This window comes from Emydura macquarii, unplaced genomic scaffold, assembly GCF_026122565.2.
Source record: "Emydura macquarii macquarii isolate MOO-44397 ecotype Brisbane River unplaced genomic scaffold, CSIRO-AGI_Emac_v2 contig_3345, whole genome shotgun sequence".
Taxonomy (NCBI): Eukaryota; Metazoa; Chordata; order Testudines; family Chelidae; genus Emydura; species Emydura macquarii.
In genome coordinates, this window is record NW_027133482.1 from 7,943,033 (window position 1) to 7,966,232 (window position 23,200).

Genomic DNA, 23,200 nt, shown 5'->3' on the forward strand with positions numbered 1-23,200 from the left:
ACAAAACATGCCCAGTGTTTTTACCCTGTCCTCACAGGTCAGGTTTTCTAAACTCTGTATCATTTTTGTTGCTCTCTTCTGGACTCGCTCCAGTTTATGCACAGCTTTGCTGACATGCGGGGCCCAGAACTGGACAGTTCTCCATCTGAGGCTGCACCAGTGCCAGGTACAGTGGGACAGTTACCGCCTGTGGCTGAGATGTGATGCTCCTGTTTGTACAGCCTGGAGTAACAGCTGTATCACATTGGATTCATATTCAGTTTGTGATCCACGCTAAGCCCAGATCCTTTCCAGCAGTCGCACCACCTGGCCAGGCAGTCCCCACTCTGTAGTTGTGCAGTTGATTTGTCCTTCCCAACTGAAGCACTTTGCACTTCTCTTTACTGAATTTCATCATGTTGATTTCAGACCAAGTCTCCAATTTGCCAAGGTCATTTTGAATTCTAATCCTGTCTGCCAAAGTGCTTGCAACCCCTCCCAGCCGATTTTATAATCAGCCTCTTCACCCCATTATCCGAGTCATTAATGAACGTATTGACTAGCACCAGCCAGACCAGGCCTGACCCCTGCATGATCCCACGAGCTATGCTTGACGGCAAACCATTGATAACGACTGTGCCAGAGTCCCTTGGGGTCTCACCCCTCCTCCAGGGCAGACCACGCAGCGTCACCGCTGCCTTAGACTGGCCCTGCAGACCCCTGCTTCACCCCGGGAGCTCTGCCCAGTGAGTCCCACTGAGCCAGGCCCCGATAGCGATGGGCACGCTCTGCAGGGCTGCATGCCCCTCGCCCAGCATCTGCAGGGACACTCACACGGCGCTGGCAGCCAGCAGGGCTCTTCGTTAGCTGGCACACGGCGATGAAACCCTTAAGGTCACACAGCAAATGGGAGGTTAAAGCATCGTCCAGTCTGGTCAGCCGGAGCCCAGCCAAGCTGTAGTGACATCTCCCCTCCCCCCCTCCGGTTCGAGCTCTGCCCATCTCTCTGCCTGACCTCATGGGCAGACTCCAGGTGAGAGCTTAGACGCCTGCCGGCAGGTAGCTCTCATCTCCCCCGTCCTCTGTTCTCCAGCCCCCCCTGTGATATCCAGCCTGATACTGGCTGCTCCCAGACCTACCAGGGCCACTGTCCCACAAGGAACAGGACACACAGCTTGTACGAGTCCCGTCTGGACCGGCCCGTGACTTCCCATCCCAGCACTGAGAGAGTGAAGTCGTATGGGCAAAGACCAGAGATTTAGGCGCCAGTGCGGCTGGGTAACAGAAAGCACTGGTGGTGTAAAGCAAAACCAGCACACACTTTGTGGGGCGTAACATTGATCTCACCCCATGCGCTGCAGTGTTTGCAGCCCTGCTTGGCTGAGATCCCGTGTTCACGAGTGTAAACGCACTGGCCAGTCACTGCCTGGGTGTCGGATGAAGAAATACCCACCCCCCCCCAGTTCATTGTCTGCACCCGCGGGCAGGATAATGGCCCATGGCTTGTTTCTGCTGCGTTCACATCTCTTCGGTACCAGCGGAGCAGCGTGTAACTCGGCAGCCAGCATGGTCACTAGCCTGGTGTGATTTGCACCCGCCCGCGCGTCACGTTTCTGACCTCCCGGCTGCAGGAAAACCGGGGCACGAACCCGCTTTGCCCTGACGGCTGCCAGCGCCTTGTGAGTGTCCCTGCAGATGCTGGGCGAGGGGCATGCAGCCCTGCAGAGCGTGCCAGTCGCTATCGGGGCCTGGCTCAGTGGGACTCACTGGGCAGAGCTCCCGGGGTGAAGCAGAGGGCTGAACACCATGAAGCAGATGTGAAGGTTCCTCTGTGCACACATTTCACAGCGCTAGTAGTGACCAGCGTGAGCCTGGCTTTCCCCCGAGACCCCCCAGAGCAATCGGTGGTGCATTCAGCTCAGGCGACAGGCCTAGGTTGCGAGGCGAGATGGGGCCAGCAGCTCCTCGAGTCTGAGTTGCCCATCACAGGCCACCCTCCACCCCAACCCCAGCCCCAGCCCGACACTGCGAGGAACGTCTCACCGCCCGCAGGGCACTACACTAGCATGCATCACAGGCAGGGAACAGGAGGGAGCACGGGGCACTGGTGCCTGAGGCCGCCAGCCTGGCAGGGAAATGATTATGTGAGATGCCCCCAGACAGGCCTGGCCAATGACCCGCCCCCACACGCTGCAGAGGAAGGTGAGAAACTCCTTGTGACGGAGTGGGAATTTTGTATGAATTCTCTGTGTGCCTCAGTTTCCCGTAGGTGCTGCAGGGTTAACGAGGTGGCAGGAAAAGTTTGTTTACTCTGCAACGAACCAGCGATCCAGGTGTGATGGACGCAGGGCCCGTCCATGGCCACTCCAGTTGTCTGGACATTTGGTACCTAGCAACTAACGACCACGGAGGGCCCCCGCCCTTAGGAAACCAGCCGGGTTTCCCAGCTGGAGAACAGAGGAGTGAGGAGGGGGTGGGGGAAGTTGGTAAGTGTGGGTGGCTGGAAGCTGAAGACTTTTCTGACCTGGGACACGAGGGGTCAGAGCCAGAGGGGTTGGGGCTGACCCAGAGGGACTTCTCTGTAACGTTCCGGTCTCGGTGCTAACCAAGGACCTGCTAGGCTGTGTCCACATGTCTAATAAACCCTGCTGCCGAGAGCTGGCAGTGCTAAGTCAGGTGCCCGGCTCCCTTTGGGTACCAGGCTCCCTCCGGGGTCCAGTCCAGGTGGACTTGCTGCCGGGAGCTCATGGCATGAAGCCGGGGTATGACGGCTCCAGGGGTCGGTCCCAGCAGGTGGCCAGGCCAGGGAGCTGACCCGAGACAGCGTGTGACCCCAAAGGGGGTGACACACTAAGGGGGCCCTGGCCCAGAGCGCCGGCCCTGTGGGTGCGTGACACCCCGAAGGTCACGGTCAGTCTGAGCTGGGGGAAAATCCCTTGGGTAGCCCCAGCCACGTAGCCAGAACCACCAGCCCAGCACCTGCGAAGCCCAGTGGCTGGTGCTGTAACCCCCATGCCAGGGGGCATTAAGGGGGTCTTGGGTCACAGCCACAGCCCCCCATCCCCAGACCTGGCCCCTGCCACCTGCCCCCCATCCCCAGACCAGGCGCCTGCCACCTGCCCCCCATCCCCAGACCTGGCACCTGCCAACTGCCCCCCATCCCCAGACCGGGCACCTGCCACCTGCCCCAACAGAGGCCCCTTTCTGCCAGCTCCAGGGTCATCTCCCCGTCCATGCCGAGTGCCAGGGCTGGGGTCGCTGCTGCCCTCTGCCCCCTTCCCCCCACACTGCCGGGCCCTGCACCAAACGCACAGAGAAGCCGTCCCGGGGTCTCTGAATGGGGCTGGCCCTGCAGGCGCTGCCCCCTGTGCCCTGGGGCAGGCAGGGCCCCTGCACCTGACCTGTAGCTACCCCCAACTCCTGCCTGACCTCCCCCACCAGGCTGTAACCCCGCCCCTTCATAGAATCATAGAATATTAGAGTTGGAAGGGACCTCAGGAGGTCATCTAGTCCAACCCCCTGCTCAAAGCAGGACTAACCTCAGCTATATCATCCCAACCAGGGCTTTGTCAAGCCGCAGCTTAAAAACCTCTAAGGATGGAGATTCCACCACCTCCCTAGGTAACCCATTCCAGTGCTTCACCACCCTCCTAGTAAAAAACTTTTTCCTAATGTCCAACCTAGACCTCCCTCCCTGCAACTTGAGACCGTTGCTCCTTGTTCTGTCATCTGCCACCACCGAGAACAGCCTAGCCCCATCCTCCCTAGAACCCCCTTTCAGGTAGTTAAAGGCCGCTATCAAATCCCCCCTCACTCTTCTCTTTTGCAGACTAAACAAGCCCAGTTCCCTCAGCCTCTCCTCATAAGTCCCTGTGCTCCAGCCCCCTAATCATTTTTGTTGCCCTCCGCTGGACTCTCTCCAACTTCTCCACATCCTTTTTGTAGTGGGGGGCCCAAAACTGGACACAATATTCTAAATGCGGCCTCACCAATGCCGAATAGAGGGGAATAATCACTTCCCGTGACCTGCTAGCAATGCCCCTCCTAATGCAGCCCAATATGCCATTGGCCTTCTTTCCAACCAGGGCACACTGCTGACTCATATCCAGCTTTTTATCCACCGTTACCCCCAGGTCCTTTTCTGCAGAGCTGCTGCCCAGCTCGTCGGTCCCCAGTCTATAGCTGTGCATGGGATTCTTCCTTCCTAAGTGGAGGACTCTGCACTTGTCCTTGTTGAACCTCATTAGATTTCTTTTGGCCCAATCCTCCAGTTTGTTTAGGTCACTCTGTATCCTATCCCTACCCTCCAGGGTATCTACCACTCCCCCCAGCTTAGTGTCGTCTGCAAACTTGCTGAGGGTGCAATCTACCCCATCCTCCAGATCATTAATAAAGATGTTGAACAAAACCGGCCCCAGGACCGACCCCTGGGGAACTCCGCTTGTGACCGGTTGCCAGCTAGACATGGAGCCATTGATCACTACTCGATTGATCACTACCCTTCCCCGGTGGTGTCCCTGATTCTGCCACGCCAGGCGCTGGTGGTCCAAGGCCATCTGTCCATCTGTCCGTCCGCAGCACAAGCAGCAGCTCTGGCCATGGCAGGAGGGGGCGGGCAAGGGACTCTGTCCTGCACCCTGCAAGGGCAGCTGGGATGGGCCCTGCCGGCCTCACGGGCTGGGAAGGGAGGGGGGGCTGCAGGGGTGACAAGGCTGGGCAGGGAGTGCAGGAGGCATTAGGGGCAGGGCAGCTCCGAAACTGGGGGAGGGGCTATGACATGCCCCCCCCAGGCAGAAGGGGCCGTGCCCAGAGCAGCACCCCAGCCGCTGTCCCAGGGAGTGGCGGACAAAGGCCCAGCTGGCACTGAGGGCAGGGGCTGGCCTGGAGCCACGGAGCTGCAGGGGGTGGGGGCTGGGGGTGGCCGGGCAGGCCCTGCAGGCTGGTTTGAGGGGTGGCCTGGCTGCACCTCCCCTTGCTGCAGGGGACAGTCCCCAACCCCCGATGCCAGTGCTGCCCGGGCCGGGACTGAGCCCACCCGTCACGTCCTCGGGTTCCTGGAAGGCCAGTGGGACGCTTGGCAGCAGCTGCCGTCACCAGCTGCTCAGGGGAGTTTGGCGCCAGCGCCGGCACCTGCAGGTGGCCGCAGGGCAGCCCTGGCTCCGGCTACGCGGGGCAGGCAGAGCAGATGGCCCCTGCCTGCCAGGCTCTCGCACAGCCCCAGCCATGCTGAGGGCTCCAGCTGCTCCGCACCAGACCCAGCAGGGACACGCCCGCAGCCATCTCAGCTTCCTGCCTGTGCCCCCCCTCCCCGAGCCAGGGCTGGGCTCCCTGCACAGCCCAGAGCAGGTCGCATGCCTGGTGCTCCCCACCCCCTGGCCCTGTCACGCTGTCCCCACTGCACTGGCCACCACCCCAGCTTTGCAGGCAGCTGGGGGTGGGATACGGCAGTCCCCATCCCTCCCTGAGCCCAGCTCACCCCGCGGGATCAGCGCAGCCACGCCCTGGCTTAGCACATGTGGGGGGCTCCATGCTGGGCCTGCCTCCCATGCTGCTCAGAGCTGGCCTGGCCCCCTGCGGATGGGACACTAGCTGTCCTACCCCAGACCCAGCCTCCTCTGCCATGGGGTGGGGCAGGCTGGGCAGGACCCGCTGGGTCCCTCACCTGCCAGGGGCCTTGTCCCCCACCCCCCAGGAGCAGCTGGGCCCAGCAGAGCCCTGCTTTTACGGGGCAGCTGGTTGCTACAACTGTGACGATCAGGTCTGGGCTCCCCAGCTGTGCCGCAGCCCCCGCCCCTCCCCAGGCACTGGCTCCCCACGCCTCAGACCACAGCTTCCCCTGGGAGTTGGGGAAACCCCCCAGCGCTGGCTGCACCGCTTCCCCTGCACTTCCAGAGAATGCAAGCGTGCCGGGGGGAGCCCCACTGCAGAGGCAGGTCGCCCCCTCCCTCCTCGCATCACAGGGGCTGTGGGGTGGGGCACAGGCAGCAGCAGCGAACGGGGAGCTGTATGGCATGGGGGGGCAGGGCTGCCCTGGCTCACAGGGGGGATTTTGGTTTAAGTTCGAGGGCACAGCGGGCAAAGGGCCTGGCTCCGCCGCACCTGTGCCCTCAGGGCTATGACCCCTCAACTGGTCCGAGCAAGAGAACCGCCCCGGCCTGCCCGGCCACAGCAAGCCAGAGCTGGGGGTCACACAGAGTGCAGGGGTGCTGGCCTGGGGGAGGGAGAGCCCGGCCCTGGGAGCTGCCCCTTGGGGCAGAGCGCTGGGCACTATAGCACCCCCGTACCATCCTACACCCAGAGGTTCCCAGGCCAGAAGGGACCCAGGCTTGTTTAGTCTGCAGAAGAGAAGAGTGAGGGGGGATTTGATAGCAGCCTTTAACTACCTGAAAGGGGGTTCCAGGGAGGATGGGGCTAGGCTGTTCTCGGTGGTGGCAGATGACAGAACTAGGAGCAACGGTCTCAAGTTGCAGTGGGGGAGGTCTAGGTTGGATATTAGGAAAAGCTTTTTCACTAGAAGGGTGGTGAAGCACTGGAATGGGTTACCTAGAGAGGTGGTGGAATCTCCATCCTTAGAGGTTTTTGAGCTGCAGTTTGACACAGCCCTGGCTGGGACGATATAGTTGGGGTTGGTCCTGCTCTGAGCAGGGGGTGGGACTAGATACCTCCTGAGGTCCCTTCCAACTCTATGGTTCAATGACTGGAATCCCAGAGGCCAGGGGCGCGGGGCTAACACCCAAGGGGCGGGCGGGCTCCAGCTGGTACACTGTTGTGGTGCTAGACCAGAGCCATGCTCCAGCCCAGCTGGGCAGGCAGGGCCGCAGGCAGTGGGGGCGGAGCAGGGAGCCATGCAGCTGCAGATTATGCCTTTCTGCCCCTTTTCATTACCTTCAGCTGAAAAGGAGCCGCCCTGCCCTGCCCTGCGAGGCCCAGGGGAGCTACGTGGGGCTGGTGTTTTGTAAGGATCTGGGTATTTCTGGTGCCAGGGAGAGCACTAAGGGGGAAGGGCTGCAGCTCCCTCCGGCCAGGGGAAAGCAGCAGGCTGAGGGGGGATCCTGGGAGCAGGTGTATCTCAGGCACGGGGGACATTGAGGGGGCAGGAGTGCTTGCAGGGGGGGAGGCAGGCGGGCCCCCCAGGCACAGCAGCCTGACTTAACACCCACTTAACAGACTGGTGAGTGGCCAGGGGCACCAGCCCTGTGGGACACAGGGGCAGCTCAACACCAGGGCCAGGCAGCCCTGTCCAAACAACAGCCCCAGCTCCACGCAGGAGGGCAAGGCCCCCCAGTAGGCTGGGCACACAGCCCAGGGGCAGGCACTGAGGGCCCCCTGCAGTGTGCTGCCACCGGGAGGGGGGTAGGGGGGAAGGGGGCCGGGAGTCATGACCCCACACTTTTTAACAAAAGAAACAAGTGCAGAATTCATGGCCCCCGCAGGTTCCCACTCCCCCCCGCGCATTAGAACAACAGATTCTGTAGGGGAGGCGCTGCAATGACATCTTTCGCCCATGAGGGGCTGCTGTGGCATCAGAAGGGAGGCAGCCGGTTCAGGGCCAAAGCAGCCGGCTGCAGAAAAGGAGGGGGCACCTTGGCACCCCCCTGCTCCCCCCCCGCATCCCCCAGCTTGGAGTGATGGACACAAGGCTGGGAACAAAGGTCACAAACATTTTATACAGTCAGGCCATGGGCCAGCCCCACCCACGTCTGGGGCTAGCCCCGGGCAGCCCTGCCCTGTGCCATGGAGTGTTTGGGGCAGCCCAGGGGGAGGGCCATGGCTGTGCCCCGAGGCATTACAGCCCCTGCTAACGCACCAGCAGGCAGGGTGGGGCCCTGAGAACAGCAGTCAGTGTGCTGGGCCCACGCTTGCCAGGGGGGCAAGGCAGCTCAGAGAAGGCAGGGGGCAGCTCTCCTGTCCCCCCAGCATGAGAGCCAGGACCCCCACAGGAGTGGGCTCAAGCCCCTGGCAGAGCAGCCCCTGGGTACAGCAGCCCGGGGGCGAACATGATTCAGACACGGTATGGCGGCGGGGGAGGGGAAGGGCCCCTGCCCCTCTCCTGGGGCCCCCTGTACCCGACTGGCACAACAGCGGAGCCCAGCCAGTCCCCGCCTCCGGCCAGGGCTCCAGCAGCTCACTGTAGTGTGCACACGTCCTTCTCCTCCGTCTCGCTCTCCCCCTCCTCAGCCCCGGCCCCCTCCAGTGCTGGCTCCATGCCCAGGGGCTCCTCCACACCCGACAGCTTCGCCCTCAGCTCCAGCAGCTGGTCGCGGCTCTCGCTGGGCGGCAGGTTACTCAGGTAGTACTGGGGCGCCAGCTCCGCCAGCCTGCCGGGAGAGCAGCCATCAGTGCCGCGCTGGGCCGGGCAGGGCCGGGCCGGCGGGAGTGGGAGGGACCCAGGGACCAGGAGCTGAGGGGCACCAGGATGGCGCCAGGCCCGGCCCCAGGCCGGCCGCCATCCCGCAGGGCTTAGGCCGGCCGGGGGCGACAGCTGGCAGAGACGCTGGGAACAGCTCTACAGCTCCGGCAGGCGGGCGTGGGCAGGGCCCTGCCACCGCACAGGGATATCCCAGGGGGCCCGACGGCCCGGCCCCGCTCGGCTCGGCTGGCCCCGCAGCCAGACCCAGACTAGGCTGGTGCCCACCCCCCACCCCACTGCCGGGCCCCTGCTCCCCCCTTACATGCGGGGCTGGATCTCCGAGACCACGTGGAGGCAGTTGTCCTGCGAGATGGTGAACTCGTGGTACAGGACCCAGGGGGGCGGGCGGGGCCGGGGCTCCCGCGCCATGTAGCAGCAGTGGGGGGGCAGGTGGGCCACGTGCTTGTGTGTCAGCATCAGGTAGTTCCCGGAGCCGTCGATGTCCCGAGCAACCTGAGGGATGCAAGGGGAGGTCAGCGGGGGGGGGGTCAGGGACGGGGTCAGCAGGGCTCAGGGCCGCCCCCTCCTCCCCCTACAGGTGGGGCCCCAGGCAGCCCGGGCCCCCTCCCCCCATCCCCTCCTGGAGCCCCAGGCCCACCTGGAGGAAGCAGCCGGAGATGAGCGCCCGCTTGAGGTTGAGCAGGTTGTCGTCCTGGCCGAAGGCGGGGGGGGAGACGGGCAGCTCAATTCGCTGCATCACCTCCAGCAGCTCGGCCCGCACCAGCTCCGCCAGCCACAGCCTGGCGCCGCTCACCAGGTGCTTCCGGCACCAGCCCTCCTCCGCCTTGTCTGAGGGGCAGGGGTGTCAGTGTGGGGCACAGCTCCCCCCCAGATACCCTGGCCCCGGCCCCCGCCCTCCCACCGCAGCCACGCAGCCTCGATTGCCCCTCCCCAGGGACGCCCGGCCCCGCCCGCGGGCTCCGTCCCCCGCTGCGGTGCGCCTGTGCCGCACCTCGGCTGCCCGCCTGGCCCCTGCACAGCGGCTCCGGGCACAGCAGGTGCGGCCCGGCCCAGCCCCAGCCCGGCAGAGCTGCACTCACGCTGCTGGAAGGCGTTGAAGACGTTGATGAGGGTGAAGTGGTCCCCGTGGGGATGCAGCAGGGCCTGCCGGCGCATGGCTGCAGCCTCCGTCGAGCGTGCGGCTGGGCTCACGAAGCAGGGCGAAGCTGGGGAGAAGCGGGGGGTGTTGGCCAAAATCTTGTTTTTGAAATATATGTAAGAACAGAGCCACAAACACCCCCCCTTCCTACCAAAAGGCACATCAGTCTGAATCAAAAGCTAAAACCTCAAACTGACTCTTACTGTTCTACCCTTTTAAATGTTAATTCAAGTCTGTCTGCATTTTGTATAATTTTAAGATTGTTTGTAAATGTCTGTGCTATGTCCACTGGCCAGTTTATCTGTTAATTTTACCTGCTTCCAATATATTTGTAAAAGTCCTATTCTAAGTACAAAAGCCAGACTGCAATGTAATGTATCTATCTAATTGTGAAAGACACTGTCAAAAATGAAATAAGGTTTGCTCTAAAAATAATATGTAAGTTCTTCAGCTAGGAGTTGGCCCTGAGTGACTGAAGTGTGAATGGCTGAGCAATTGAGTTGGGTGTAGACAAAAAGAGTGATTGAACAATTGGTCTGAGTAAGGGATATCGAAACAGACATGAAGAAAACACCAGCCTCACCTAAAACGCTTGAGGAAAGAAGAAAGAAGCAAAGATGATCAAATGGCCGAAGAGGAACTCACCCTGATAACTTTGGAGCCAGCCCATTTCAAAGGACAAAATCTGATCAGGCTTGCAACAATGTGGGTGATTGAGGATCACACCAAGAATGCAGTTGCAGCATGACAATGCAAAACCCATAGACTGACATGGGGTCCTTTCCCTATAAAATGGGACAAGAAGATGAAGGCTGGAGGTTCGGGTCTACAACATCACATCAGCCAGGAGTACCGATGCGCATCGGCAGAACCTTGCTCCTCATCCTCATGCTCTAGTCACCTGGCCAGTGACTATCCTGAGCACCAAGAAGCTGGTAACTATGACATCTGGAAGATCCCTACGTATGTTTGTCTGTCTCTATCTGTGTGTGCCTGTCAGTGTGTGTGAATGTGAATGAAAGCATCAATTGAAACATGTCTCTGTAATTTGTAGTATTGATATAATGTTAATACTGTTTTCCTAGTGTTTACATTATTATTAATGCTATTTCACTAAGTAGAGCACAATATTAATGTTATTACAGTGTTGATACTTTTCTTTTCTTTGATACTATCTACAGAAGTTTCTGTGTTCACAACAAATGCGGCTTATTGCCTTATCCCCTAATAAGATCCTGTAATATTTGTTATTTGGGTAACAGGGGGAAGGGTTACCCCACTGCCTGGCAGGGCTGGCCCCACGGCTCCCGGCAGGCTGTGCGGCCTGCAGCCTCCACCCCCAGCCACCCAGGGCTCCCCTGGCCAGCCCCGGCAGCAGAGCCTGTGCGCCCTACCCGTCAGCATGGCGGCCATGGTGAGCATCTCGTGCACGCAGTCGAACTCGCAGGAGGCGATGAGCGCCTTGGCCAGCTGGGGGTCCAGGGGGAACTCGGACATGATGATCCCCACTTCCGACAGGTTCCCGTCGTCGTCCAGCGCCGCCAGGTAATCCAGGTCCTCCAGGGCCTGCATCAGCGACTCAGGGGCTGGCAGGGGCAGGCAGGCAGGCAGCTGGGCTGCAGGGGAGGTGCCAACGCCGGAGCCCCAGTACCCTCACGCCCACCAAGTGCCCTCCCCCAGCTCCAGCAGTTATCCAGCCCCACACCAAGGCTCCTGGCTGAGCCAGGCCGGCCGGCACCTGCTGTCCCTGCCCTCCGGCTCGGCTCGGCTGAGAGCAGCAGGAGGGTGGGGTTCCCCCCACAGGCTCTGGCTCCCCACACGCCCCTTTCTCCTTCTGCTAGACCCTCCCCCACCCCAGCCCACCCCACCAGCTGCTCCGGCCTCCGCCAAGCTGGGGCCAGGTTATTTCCCGCGACCGAGTCTCACCAGGTGGTTTGCTGCTCACATCCCACCCCTCCAGGCCCTGCTAACAGGCCATTCACCCTCCAGCCCGACCGTTAAAGGGTCAAGGAGAGCAGCCCCCGCCCTGCCGGCGCCCCGCAGCCCGCTGGCCCGTACCTGGCCGGTCGAGGAAGTCGCACTGGCCCATGTCGGCGATGTCGAGTCTCTTGAGCAGCAGCACCAGGCGGCTGAGGTTGGCCTCGCTCACGTGGGGGACGGGGGAGACCGGGAGGCACTGCTCGTAGAAGGCCTCGGAGTAGAGGCGCACGCAGGTTCCTGGGAGCGACAGGGGGAGCTGCTGGGGCTGGACAGATGGCAGCGCAGCAGAGGGCAGGGCTGGCACCAGGGGGACGGGGACAGAAGCACAAGCAGAGAACTGGAGCCAGGCTGCAGCTCACCGAGCTGGCTCACCCCCCGTCACTTGCCCCCCCCCGCCTAGCACTGCCAGCTCACAGCCCGTCCACAGCAACCGCCGCCCGGGGCTCCGGGCACTCACCTGGGGGGCCACCCGCGGCCCGCTGCCGCCGCAGCTCCGCCTGGCTCTTGCTGATGGGCCGCAGCACCTGGGACTCAGCGCGGATGCGGGGATTGTAAACCTGCGGGGACGAGAGCTGTGAGGGGGCAGGCCAGCCAGAGACTCTCTGGCCAGCAGCACCAGCGGGCGCGGGGCTCACGTTCCCTGTTCACCCGCTACTCCCTGCACTGGGGGGCTCGGCCCAGCTGCCGTCCCAGGTCGCACCAGCAGAGACGCGCGTGGGTCCCTCGGGAGATCTGTGGGACTGCAGCCCCCAGGCTGGCCAGGGCAGGAGTAAATGCGATTCAGGCCCTTGCCTTCTAGGGGCGCTGGCTCCAACCCAGCCCCAGGCCGGGTGGACTGGCTGGCTCAGGGGGTGGAGAATTGGGCAGGCAGCCTGTCCCCTCTAAGGGGGCGCCCTCTCTGCTCCGGCCCCAGGGCAGGGAGTGGGAGATGGGCCGTTCCCCCCTAGGTGCTCAGGCTGCAGGTCAGAGGCGACATCTCGGCAGATGTCTACGCAGTGCTGGGGGAGCCGGGGGCCGCGGCACATGGGGTCCCGGCGCCATAGGGAAGGTGGGAGAGAGGTCCTGAGGCCAAATGGAGGCTGCTAGGTCAGAGATTGCCATCCAGGACTCCATGGCAGCATGCTCTGCAATGCTGCCAGTTCCACACGCAGGGCCAGCTGGATGGTGTTTGGAGTTAGGGTTACTGGGGATGGGGGAACCTGTTGGAAGAGCCAGAGCTGTACAGGAAGGCCGGGCTCCACCTAAACCAACCCGGAACCAGGCTGCTGGCATGTCCAATTACAAAGGTGGTAGGGGGTTGTCTACACTAACAGCTGGGGTAAAGCCAACAGGTGCGGAGGAGCACGCAGCTCAGACAGACACATCCCTTCATTAAAGGGGACTCTAGATCTGATATAACAGGCATGGCAGAAACTTGGTGGAATGAGGATAATCAGTGGGGCACGGTAATCCCAGGGTACACAATACACAGGACTGGCAGAGTAGGTCGTGCTGGTGGGGAAGCGGTGCAATGTGTGGAAGAAAACAGAGAGTCAAAGAGTAAAATCTTAAATGAACCAAACTGTTCCACAGAATCTCTCTGGATAGAAATTCCCTGCTTGAATAATAAGAATATCGCAGTGAGGGTGTACCACGACCCTGACCAGCATGGGGATGCTGACCGTGAAATGCCCAGGGAAATTAGAGAGGCCACACAAAGGTAGAAAACACAGCAAGGGCGGATTTCAACTATCCCCATGGTGAGGGGGAACGTGTCACCTCAGGACGGGTTGCAGAGAAAATGTCTAGACACCATTAATGACTGCTTCTTGGAGCAGCTAGTCCTGGAACCCACAAGGGGAGAGGCAGTTCCTGATTTAGTCCTAAATGGGGCACAGGATCTGGAGGTGAATGTACCTGAACCGCTTGGTAACAGCCACCTTAATGTAATTCACTTTAACATCCTTCTGGGAGGGAAATACCAAGGAAACCCACCACACTGGCATTTAACTTCAAGAAGGGGAACTACACAAAAATGAGGAAGATATTTAAATGGAAATCAAGAGGAATGGTCACAAGAGTGAAACACCTGCAAGCTGCATGGAAAGGGTTTTAAACACCTCCATAGAGGCTCAAATGAAACGTATCAACAAAAAACCCAGCAAGAGGACCAAAGAATGCCAGCATGGCTAAGCGGAGTGAGAGGTGGCCAGAGGAAAACAGATACCCTGTCGAAAGTGGAGGTTGAATCCGACTGAGAAAAACAAATCGGAGTGAAAACTCTGGAAATCCGGTGTAATGCTACAACTACACTAGCGAGATCCCGTGCGAGATCTCTAATGTAGCCACCCTCAGTTGACGGGAGACAGCTGAACTACTTCAGCCCCACCAGCGACGGTAGCTACCTCTACACCAGCGCTTCGGTGGGTGTAACTCACGTCACTCAGGGGAGGCTTTTTCACACCCCGAAGGACAAGTTACACCACAGAGAGTGGTGCTGTAGACAGCCTAAAAACGTACTTAGGCAGGTCAGAACTGGATGTGAACAGCAGCAAGCAAAAGACAAAACCGAAGAGCAAAGATTTTTCTAAGAACCTCAGAAGCAGGAAGCTGCCACACAGACAGTGGGGCCACTGGGCAATCGAGGTTCAAAGAAGCCAGGGCTGTTTGGAAAAGCTGAATTAATTCTTCTTTTCCGCCTTCACTGCAGAGGATGGGAGGGATATTCCCACAGCTGAGCCACTCTGTGTAGGTGACGGACCTGAGGAACTGCCCCAGAACTGTGAACAGGGGACGTTTTGGAACAAAGCGATCAATTCAACAGCAATAAGTCACCAGGACCAGTGGGATCACCCCAGAGCGCTGCAGGAACTCAGAGATGAAATTGCAGAACTGCTAACTGTGGCATGGAACCTATCGCTTTAATCAGCCTCTGCACCAGATGACTGGAGGATCGCCAATGTGACGCCAATTTTTAAATAAAGGCTCCAGAGGCGACCCCAGCAGCTGCAGGCCAGGAAGCCTAACTTCAGTACCTGGCAAACTGGTTGAAACTATAGCAAAGAACGGACTGATCAGACACAGAGATGAAGACAATGAGCTGGGGAAGAGGCAACATGTATTCTGTAAAGGGAAAATCACGCCTCACCAATCCATTACAACGCTTAGAGCGGGGTCCACAAGCCTGTGCTCAAGGGGGATCCAGTGGGTAGAGGGTACTTGGACTGTCAGGAAGCCTCTGACAAAGTCCGAGACCAAAGGTTCTTAAGCAAAACAGGCAAACATGGGATAAGAGGGAAGGTCCTCTCCTGGATCAGTAACTGGTTAGAAGATAGGAAACAAAGGGGAATAGATGGTGTTTTCACAATGCAGAGAGAGACAGAGAGAGAGAGAGAGAGAGTGATGTCCCCAAGGATCTGTACTGGCACTTGTGCTGTTCAACATAGTCATCAGACATCTGGAAAAGGGGTGAACAGGGAGGTGGCAAAATTTGCAGATGACATAAAACTACTCAGAATAGTTAAGCACAAAGTGGACTGTGAAGCGCTACGAAGGGACCTCACTAAACTGGGTGATGGGGCAACAAAACAGCAGATGAAATTCCGTGTTGATAAGTGCAAAGTGCTGCGCGTTGGGTAATCCCAACCACACACACAAAAAGATGGGGTCTAAGTTAGCTGTTACCGCTCAAGAAAGATCTTGGAGTCACTGTGGATAGTTCTCTGAAAACATCCACTCAGTGTGCAGCAGCCGTCAGAAATGCCAGCAGAATGTTAGGAACCATTAGGTAACGGATAGATAAGACAGGAAATATCATCATGCCTCTATATAAGTCCATGGTACACCCACACCTTGAAAACTGTGTGCAGATCTGCTCGCCTCATCTCAAAAAGATAGCTATATTAGAATTGGAAAAAGTACAGAGGGCAACAAGAATGGTTAGGAGTATGAAACAGCCTCCACATGAGGAGATTAAAAAGACCGGGACTGTTCAGCGTAGAAAAGAAACGACTGAGGGGGGACATCAGAAGTCTATAAAATCATGACTTGTGTGAAGGAAGTGTTATTTACCCCTTCACGTAGCACAAGCAGCATGGGTCACTCAATGACATTAATGAGCAGCAGGTTCAAAACAAACACAAGGAAGTACTTCACAACATCCCCTGGCGAAGAGTTCCACAGGTTGTGCGAAGGCCAAAAGTACAACAGAGTTCAATAAGGAACTAGATCAGTTCATGAAGGATAGGCACATCAATGGCTATTAGCCAAGATAGTCAGGGATGCAGCCCCATGCTCTGGGACTGGATGACAGGACGGGTCACTTGATAATTGCTCTGATCTTTTCATTCCCTCTGCAGCACCTGGCACTGGCCGGCGGGACGCTGGGCTGGAGGAACCAGTCTGGCTGTTACGGGTGTGACAGGCCAAGCCAGCCCCATCTCACACTTAACACAAGCTCCCAGGGTTTCAGGGCCACAAGACAGGATATGGAAGGAAGGGAAAGAGTGGAGTTATCTGCATATGCAAACTGACAGGAGGGGAGTCCTGCCCCAGGAGTTTTGCAGAGCAGGCTTTGACCAGGGCCACCCCTGCCCTGGAGAGGGGCTGGACCAGGCCAAGCCAGGCACCCGCTCACCCCCCATACTCACACTGCGGAGCTCCAGCCCCGTGTCAATGACGTGGCGCACGGTCCCCAGCGAGAAGGACGAATCCGCGAGCCAGTGGGTGACGATCACACGCCGGCCCTGGGGCCTGCTGCACTGCTCCGGCACCTCATAGACCTTCTGAGCTGCCCGCCCCACCCCCGGGTGCAGAGGTAGGGCCACCAGCGGCCCCAGCCCGGGGTTCAGGGCCACAGCCTCAGTCTGGATGGCCTCGCAGCACTGGGTGATCTCCTGTGGGAGGGGAGCAGGGGCCATCAGTGACGGGGGCACCTCTCTTACCGCAATGCCGGGAAGCAGCCCAGTTTCACGGCCCCCCACGCGGACAGGGTGCTCTGGGCTGCCCACCCCCAAAGGGAAGTACCCCCTCAAGTGTCAGCCCCCAATACCAGCCCGAGGCAAGTCCCAGCAACCCCTCCCCTCTCCCCCGCCACCCCCAAGCACCCTGCCAGGGAGGGGCCCAGCAACCCCCAGTCTCCACCTGCTCACTAGCCAGGAAAAGCAGCACATCGCCAGGCTCCTGGCGCCGGTGAATGTCCAACGCTGCCTGGCACGCGGCTGAGACGCGGCCCTGAGCCGACAGATCCCTGTACACCAGCTGGCCGGCCGGGCTGGGTCCTGGCACCCGCACCACCGGAGGGTCCCCGCAGAAGGCCCGCAGCCGCTCCTCCAGGGCGGGCGCCGTCACCACCACCACCTTGAGCTCGGGGCGCTGGCGCAGCACGTCTTTGAGCAGCCCCAGCAGCACGTCTGTGGGCACGGTGCGCTCCTGCACCTCGTCTAGAACCACGAGGCCGTACTGGCGCAGCAGGGGGTCGGACATCATCTCCCGCAGCAGCATCTCGTCCGAGCAGAACCTGCCAGCACCAAGCACCGGGGTCAGCCCGGGCAAGGGGGCGCCCAGGGCTGGCACGCAGGGGGCTGCAGGTCGGGATTGAGGGGCGCTGGCGGCGGAGGAGCCCAGGGTCAGGATTGAGGGGCGCTGGCGGGGGAGGAGCCCAGGGTCAGGATTGAGGGGCGCTGGCGGGGGAGGAGCCCAGGGCTGGCACGTGGGGGGCTGTGGGTCGGGATTGAGGGGCAACCGCAGAACTGGTGGGGGATTTGGGAGGCCCCATTCCCTCCCCCCATGCTCAGCTCCCTAGGCAAGGACATGCCGTGCGGTGACACCAGCCCTAAGCCCCACCTGACGCGCACAGCCTGAGCCCCGCAGTGTCCCCCTCCGTAAACTGGACCTGGCTGGGCCCTGCCCCAGGGGGCTCCCCAGGCTCGGAGGCACGGAGCCGGAGCCAGGCCCTGCTCCCAGCTGGTAGAGGCAGCCAGCTCTGCTCGTGTCTCCTCACAGCACTGACTCCCTGAGCCAGCCTCCCCCTCTCCACACCTGACGTGAGCCCAGACTCCAGCCGACGAGCTCAGCGGGGGCAGCCCAGGGGCCAGGCAGCCAGCAGGGGACAGACGCCCAGCAACATCGGGGAGGGCGGGCGGCCCAGCCACTCATTGGGTCTCGGGGCTGCCGGCGCCGCCCAGCCCAGTGCACTCCGGGCCCAGCCTCACCTGAGCAGGGTCTCCGGGCTGCAGCAGTCCTCGTGCGGGACGCAGTAACCAACCTCGTGGCCCAGGTTCAGGTCCATCTCATCAGCCACACGCAGCGAGAGGCTGAGGGCGGCCAGGCTGTGGGGCTGGGCGCAGGCCACGAGGCCATGTGCGAACTGCTGGGAGAGGGCGTACTCCGCGCACCACTGCGGGATCTGCAGGAGGAGAACGGGGCAGGGCAGCACTGCCAGGTGCACAGGACACCCAGGAGAGCCAGAAACGCCCCCCACCTCCCGAAGCCATGTACGCTCACGCTGCAGCTCAACCCGCCGGGCGGGCGGGGCCGAGCGCTGCTCCGCGGGGGCACAAGGGCCCACGCCCCGCCCCAGAACCACCCGAGGGGCATGGCTGGTGCCCCGCTGCCACCTGTGCTGACTCAGCCACCGGGGCAGAACCAATCTGCGGGCTGGCAGGTGCCAGGAGACCCGGCAGAGCTCGCCCAGGCCCCGAGGTGCGCACAGCCTCACCGATCCCATGGCGAGAGGCACCTCAGAAACCCCCGGCAGAGGCTGGAAGCAGGTGGCTAGCACCAGCTACGCCATCCAGGAGGAGCTCAGCTGAGCCAGGGGTTAGTCCCCTCCAACCTGCCCCCCCACGGCAGCCGTGGGTCCCAAGGCCAAGGGGCAACAGCTTCTCCCAGCCCCTGCGCAGGGACAGAGCCAAGCAAAGCGCAGGGCAGACATCTCACGTACAGATGAGGGGGCAGCCAAGGGGGTCGGGCACGAGCCGTGGACCTGGGTTCAATTCCCTGTGGGACCTGAGCGATTCCCCCAGTGTCTGGGGCTCAGTCCCTCCAAATGCCACTCGTGCCCCCGCTAGCACGACCCGCCCACAGGCACAGCTCCGGCAGGAACTGCTGCGACCCCGTCCCTAGGAAGGGATCCTCTCCGGTCCAGACCCACCCCTGCCCACCCACCCTCCATGTCAGCCACGACATCCCCTGGGCAGCAAGAGTGGTCGCTGGCAACTGCAGCGTCCTGGCAGGCTCCATGAGGAGCCGAAGAGCACCCGCCCCATCTCTGCACTGCCCGGAGCCGGCTGGGGCCTGCAGCAGAGCAGAGCTGCACAGACACGCTGCTGCAAAACAAACCCGCCCCGGCCAAAGTCCGACGGCAGCATCTCTCGCGTCCGTGGCCAGGCGACTGGGGCTGAACAGACTCTGGCTCCTCTGCCACGTGTGCAAGGGGCAGAGGTCCAGGGCCCAGCGGCTCGCAGGAGGGTTACCTGCTGGTTGCCAGGTATCAGAACCCGGGACTCCCCAGACAAGCCAGCCCCGCCTGTCTACTCCCCTTCTGCGTGTTGCCCACCCCCAAACGAGAGCTGTCTGGGGCAGGGGCTGCCTGTTTTATGCCAGGGCAGCAGCCAGAGAAGCGGGTCCTGCCGGGGCTGCTTGGTGCTCCTGCACCGTGGACCAACAACCCAGGGTGTCTGGGGCCCTCAGGGCCATTTTCCAGGCCCCCCCAGATTCCCTGGCTGCATGCCCGTGGCTCACTGTGGACGGAGATCCTTGCCCCTGCGGCGCCCAGCGCCGACCCAGCTGACTCCAGGCCGGCACCTGCACGACACGCAGCCCCAGGAGACACTGACAGGCCATTCCCAGGGCGTGCTACAGGGCAAGCCAGGCACCCTCAGAGCCCAGCGCCCTGCCACCCTGCCCTCCCCACACGCCACCCGCAGACGGCTCCAGAGTGAGACGGGCCAGCCAGGCGCAGAACGGACCCTGCCTCTGCATGAGGTGAACCGAGGAGTCACCGACCCGGCTCCCTGAGATCCCCCCGCTGCACCTGTAGCCACAGCAGCCGACAGACGACGGGGCGCAGCCCTGCCGTTAGATGAAATCCTGCCGCCAACAGAAGCCACAGGGAGAGACGGGGAGAACCCCCGGACATTGGGGCTGCCCCGGGGGCGCCAACAAGTGCTGAGCCGGGCACCTGCGTCCCAGCTGCCAGCCAGCAACACAGCGTCCCCTCCAGCCCCCCCTCCCTGCAGCACTGAGGGGGAGGGGGGAGCCCCCCGCACCCAGGGGCCCGACTCGTCACAGGCCAGGAGGCTATTTGGCAGCTGCCCGTGGCAGGCATCGCACTCCTGCCCTGGCCACCCCGCCCCATGCCCTCACCTGGGTGCTCTTGCCAGTGCCGGCCCCCCCGGACACCAGGACGATGCTGCTCCTGCTCTCCAGGTGCTCCATGAAGCTGTACTTGGTGGCCCAGACAGGCAGGTTTCGTCGCTGGTGCAGCAGCTCATAGTAGCGGGAGGAGAAAGGCAGCCCATCGTACGGGTTCACCTCCAGGTCCCCCTCACAGTCCAGGACCAGGTCTTCACCCTCCTCCTCCTCCTCCTCCTCCCCCAGCTGAGAGTCAAGGCCATTCGGCTGTAGCGGGGACGGGGGGTTCCCATCACCGGCCTCCATGACGCACACGCAGCCAGGGACCTGCAAGGGAAAAGGGCAGGGTCAGAGCAGCCCCTGGGCCCTAGGGACACCCCTGCCTGCTCCACCCCGCACCAGCTGGGGTGCATTCGGGAGCCCGAGGCCAGAAGGGCCCATTGTGAACATCCAGTCAGCCCTGCTGTGTAACACAGGCCAGGGACTGCCCCACAATGCCTAGAGCCGACTGCTAGAAAACAGCCCGTCTGGACTGAAGAACTGCCAGGCATGGAGCATCCGCTCGACCCTGGGGACGCGTTCCCATGGTTAATCAGGCTCACGCTCACCGTTTAAAAACGACCCCTTATTTCCAGCCCGAATTGGTTGAACTTCGAAGTCCAGCCGTTGGCCCGGCTCAGACCTTTCTCTGCTAGACCGACCGCAGCCCATTCCCAGCATCCTGTTCCCCACCCAGCCACCGCTGGACTGGGGTCGTCACCCCTTCACCATCTGTGTTCAGCTAAACAGACTGAGCCCCTCCAGTCTCTCATTATAAGGCAGGTTTTCTGGCCCCTCTCCAATTTATCAGCCTCCTTCCTGAACCGCGGGCACCAGAACCGGACGCAGGATCCCGCCGCGCCAAGCGCCTGGCGCAGTAAAACCGCCTCGCTGCTCCTCTGCTGTTGATCCCAGGATCCCATTTGTTCTTTTGGTCAAAACCCGTGTTCAGCAGATTATCCAGCCCGTCCCAATGCACGTTCAGAGCGACTCCTGGCTCTTCTGGCCAGCCCCCCATCCCAGCAGTCCCAGCTGCACCCATTTACACTGAGCCGGATTCAAACCTGGATGGTTTGTGCTCCCGGAACCGCTCTGGGTAACAACATGCAAATCAGCGGCCCCCGCCGCTGTTCTGCGTCCAGCACCGCCCCACATCTGGCCGGGGGGGCGGGCAGGAGCCGGCACTCCCCGTGGGGCAGGGGCAGGAGCCGGCACTCCCCGTGGGGCAGGGGCAGGGCTTGCGGCCTGCAGAGCAGGTCTCCAGGGGCAGCCGGGAGCTGGAGCTGGGTGTGTCACAGACAGCCGGGCGCAGCCGGAGCTGCGTAGCCTGAAGATACGCCAAGCCACGAAGGCAGCCGGGGGCCGGCCCGGGCCGGGCATCCCGGTTCCCCCCGCCCGGGTCACTGCCCACGGGCCGGGCCGGACGCACAGGCTCAGCGGCCCACGGGGGGCGGCAGGGGGGCAGCAGGGGCTCTCAGCCCCGGGCACCGCCCCGGGCCCCGCCGGCTCCCAGCAGCGCCCTGAGCGGGGCGGCACGGCGCCGGGACCCGGACCCGGACCCAGCCCCAGCCCCAGCCCCAGCAGCGGGGAGCAGCAGGAGGGGGGAGCAGCGCCCCCCGCTGCCCCGAGCCGGCCCGCAGCACCCAGCCCCACCGGGCCCGCGCAGCCCAGGCGTGCAGGCTGCCCCCCGCCGCCCCCATGGCCGGGCCCGATCCCGCCCCGCCGCCCCCATGGCCGGGGCCGGGCCCGATCCCGCCCCGCCCCGCCCCGCCCCGCCGCCCCCATGGCCGGGCCCGCAGGGACAGGGCGGGACCCCGCCGCCGCCGCCGCCGCTCACCTGCACCCGGCTCTAGGCCCCGCCCCGGGGTGCCACGGGACGCCAGGCACCAGTCACGTGTCACGCCATGGCAGCCAACCAGTGGCGTCGGTCCCGCCCCCGGCCCCGTCTTCCCCCCAGACCCCGCCCCCGGCCCGCTGTCACCCTGGCCCCGCCCCTCCTCGCCCCGCCCCCGGGCCTCCCGCGCCCTGGCCTCGGCTCCAGGCGGCCAGGCCGGGGGGCGTGTCCCAGGGCTGAGGGGGCGGGGCCTCTCGCGTCAGCGCTGCCTGGCGCGGGGATCGTCAGCCGCGGGCCCGGCCCCCCCTAGTACCCTCGGCCCGGCCCCCCCCGGGCATCTCCCCAGTGCCCCCAGTCCGCCTCCCCCCCCCCGCCCGGCCCGGGATAGGGTGCACGGCGCTGGGCGCTGCGGGTTGCGTGCGGAGGAGTGGCAGCCTGCCCTGCCCTGCCCTGCCCTGCTCTGCTCCGTGCCGGCCCCGGGACCGGCGGTGACTCGCAGCTCACCGGTCCAGCCTGCGCCGGGCGGGCTCCGTGGGATCCAGCAGCGCGGCTCAGCGGCGCTGTGCGGCCCCGGTCTGCGGGCAGGTGTCGGGTGTCAGGTGTCCGCCAAAGTCCACCTGCGAGCAGCACCAGGGCGGGCGGCCGGGGCCCTACGCGGGATGAAGCCGGAGCCTGAGCAGCCTAGCTCTGTGGGCCTGTGCCATGGCCCTGGGCGATTGCCTCTTTGCTACCTCCCAGCGCTGGCCCGGCTTCTAATCCCGCGGGTATGCCCCAAACACAGGTGTGGCACAGGTGGGCCGGCAGTTTTTGTAGCACGTCAGGAGGCAGCGTGTGTGTGTGTGTGTGTGTGTGTAGGGGGGGCTCAGAAAGAAAAGGGTTGAGAACCCCTGATCTAGACCGTCCCCGACAGGTCTGTTTCTAACCTGTTCTACACCCTCCAGTGACAGAGACTCCACAGCCTCCGGAGGCAGGTTGTTCCCGGGTTAACGGCCGCTTTGCTAATGTCCAGCCTTCGCTTCCCTTGCTGCAATTTAAGCCCGTTGCTTCTTGTCCTGTCCTTGGTGGCTAAGGAGAATAATTTTTCACCCTCCTTTATAACAGCCTTTCACATACTTAAATACCGTTGTCATGTCCCCCCCCTCGGTCAGCTCTTCTCCAACTAAACAAACCCCCGTTTTTCAGTCTTCCCTCAGAGATCTTCTTTTCTAGCCCTGTAATCAGTTTCTTGCTTCTCTCTGGACCCATCTTTCCCAACGTGCGGTGCCCAGGCATGGACACAGAACTGCATTTGAGGCCTTCTCGGTCTGAGTGGACAAGTTGCATCTCGTGTCTTGCTCACAACATGCTGCTAACACAGCCTGAAATGAGGTTTGCTTTTTTTTGCAAGTGTTACACTATTGACTCATAGTTAGTTTGTGATCCCTCTGACCCCTGTTACCTGGCAGCTCTGTGTTCTTGGGAACCCAGGGCGCAAAACCACAACTCTCTCTGGCTCGCCTGAATCCCCCCCCACCTCTGCTTGAAC

At 62.1% G+C, this 23,200-nt stretch overlaps 1 protein-coding gene across 3 annotated transcripts; it reads right to left on the reverse strand.

The window, feature by feature from the left end:
* Positions 1-6,658: 6,658 nt before the first annotated feature.
* Positions 6,659-22,431, reverse strand: DQX1 (DEAQ-box RNA dependent ATPase 1). 3 transcript variants are annotated; one of them, XM_067533536.1, is made up of 12 exons: positions 22,180-22,431; positions 19,815-20,129; positions 17,660-17,853; positions 16,590-16,965; positions 16,097-16,342; positions 11,926-12,025; positions 11,547-11,705; positions 10,883-11,074; positions 9,430-9,555; positions 8,988-9,178; positions 8,652-8,842; positions 6,659-8,297 (listed from the first exon to the last, which is right to left on the reverse strand). In XM_067533536.1, exons 2-12 carry the CDS (start codon positions 20,106-20,108, stop codon positions 8,105-8,107), a joined length of 2,262 nt encoding a protein of 753 aa, XP_067389637.1. In that variant the 5' UTR covers positions 20,109-20,129; positions 22,180-22,431; the 3' UTR covers positions 6,659-8,104. The 3 variants fall into 3 exon arrangements, with proteins under 3 accessions (XP_067389637.1, XP_067389638.1, XP_067389635.1); XM_067533537.1 differs by lacking the exon at positions 22,180-22,431 and adding an exon at positions 21,679-21,738; XM_067533534.1 differs by lacking the exon at positions 22,180-22,431 and adding an exon at positions 20,906-21,355.
* Between the last annotated feature and the right edge of the window lie 769 nt (positions 22,432-23,200).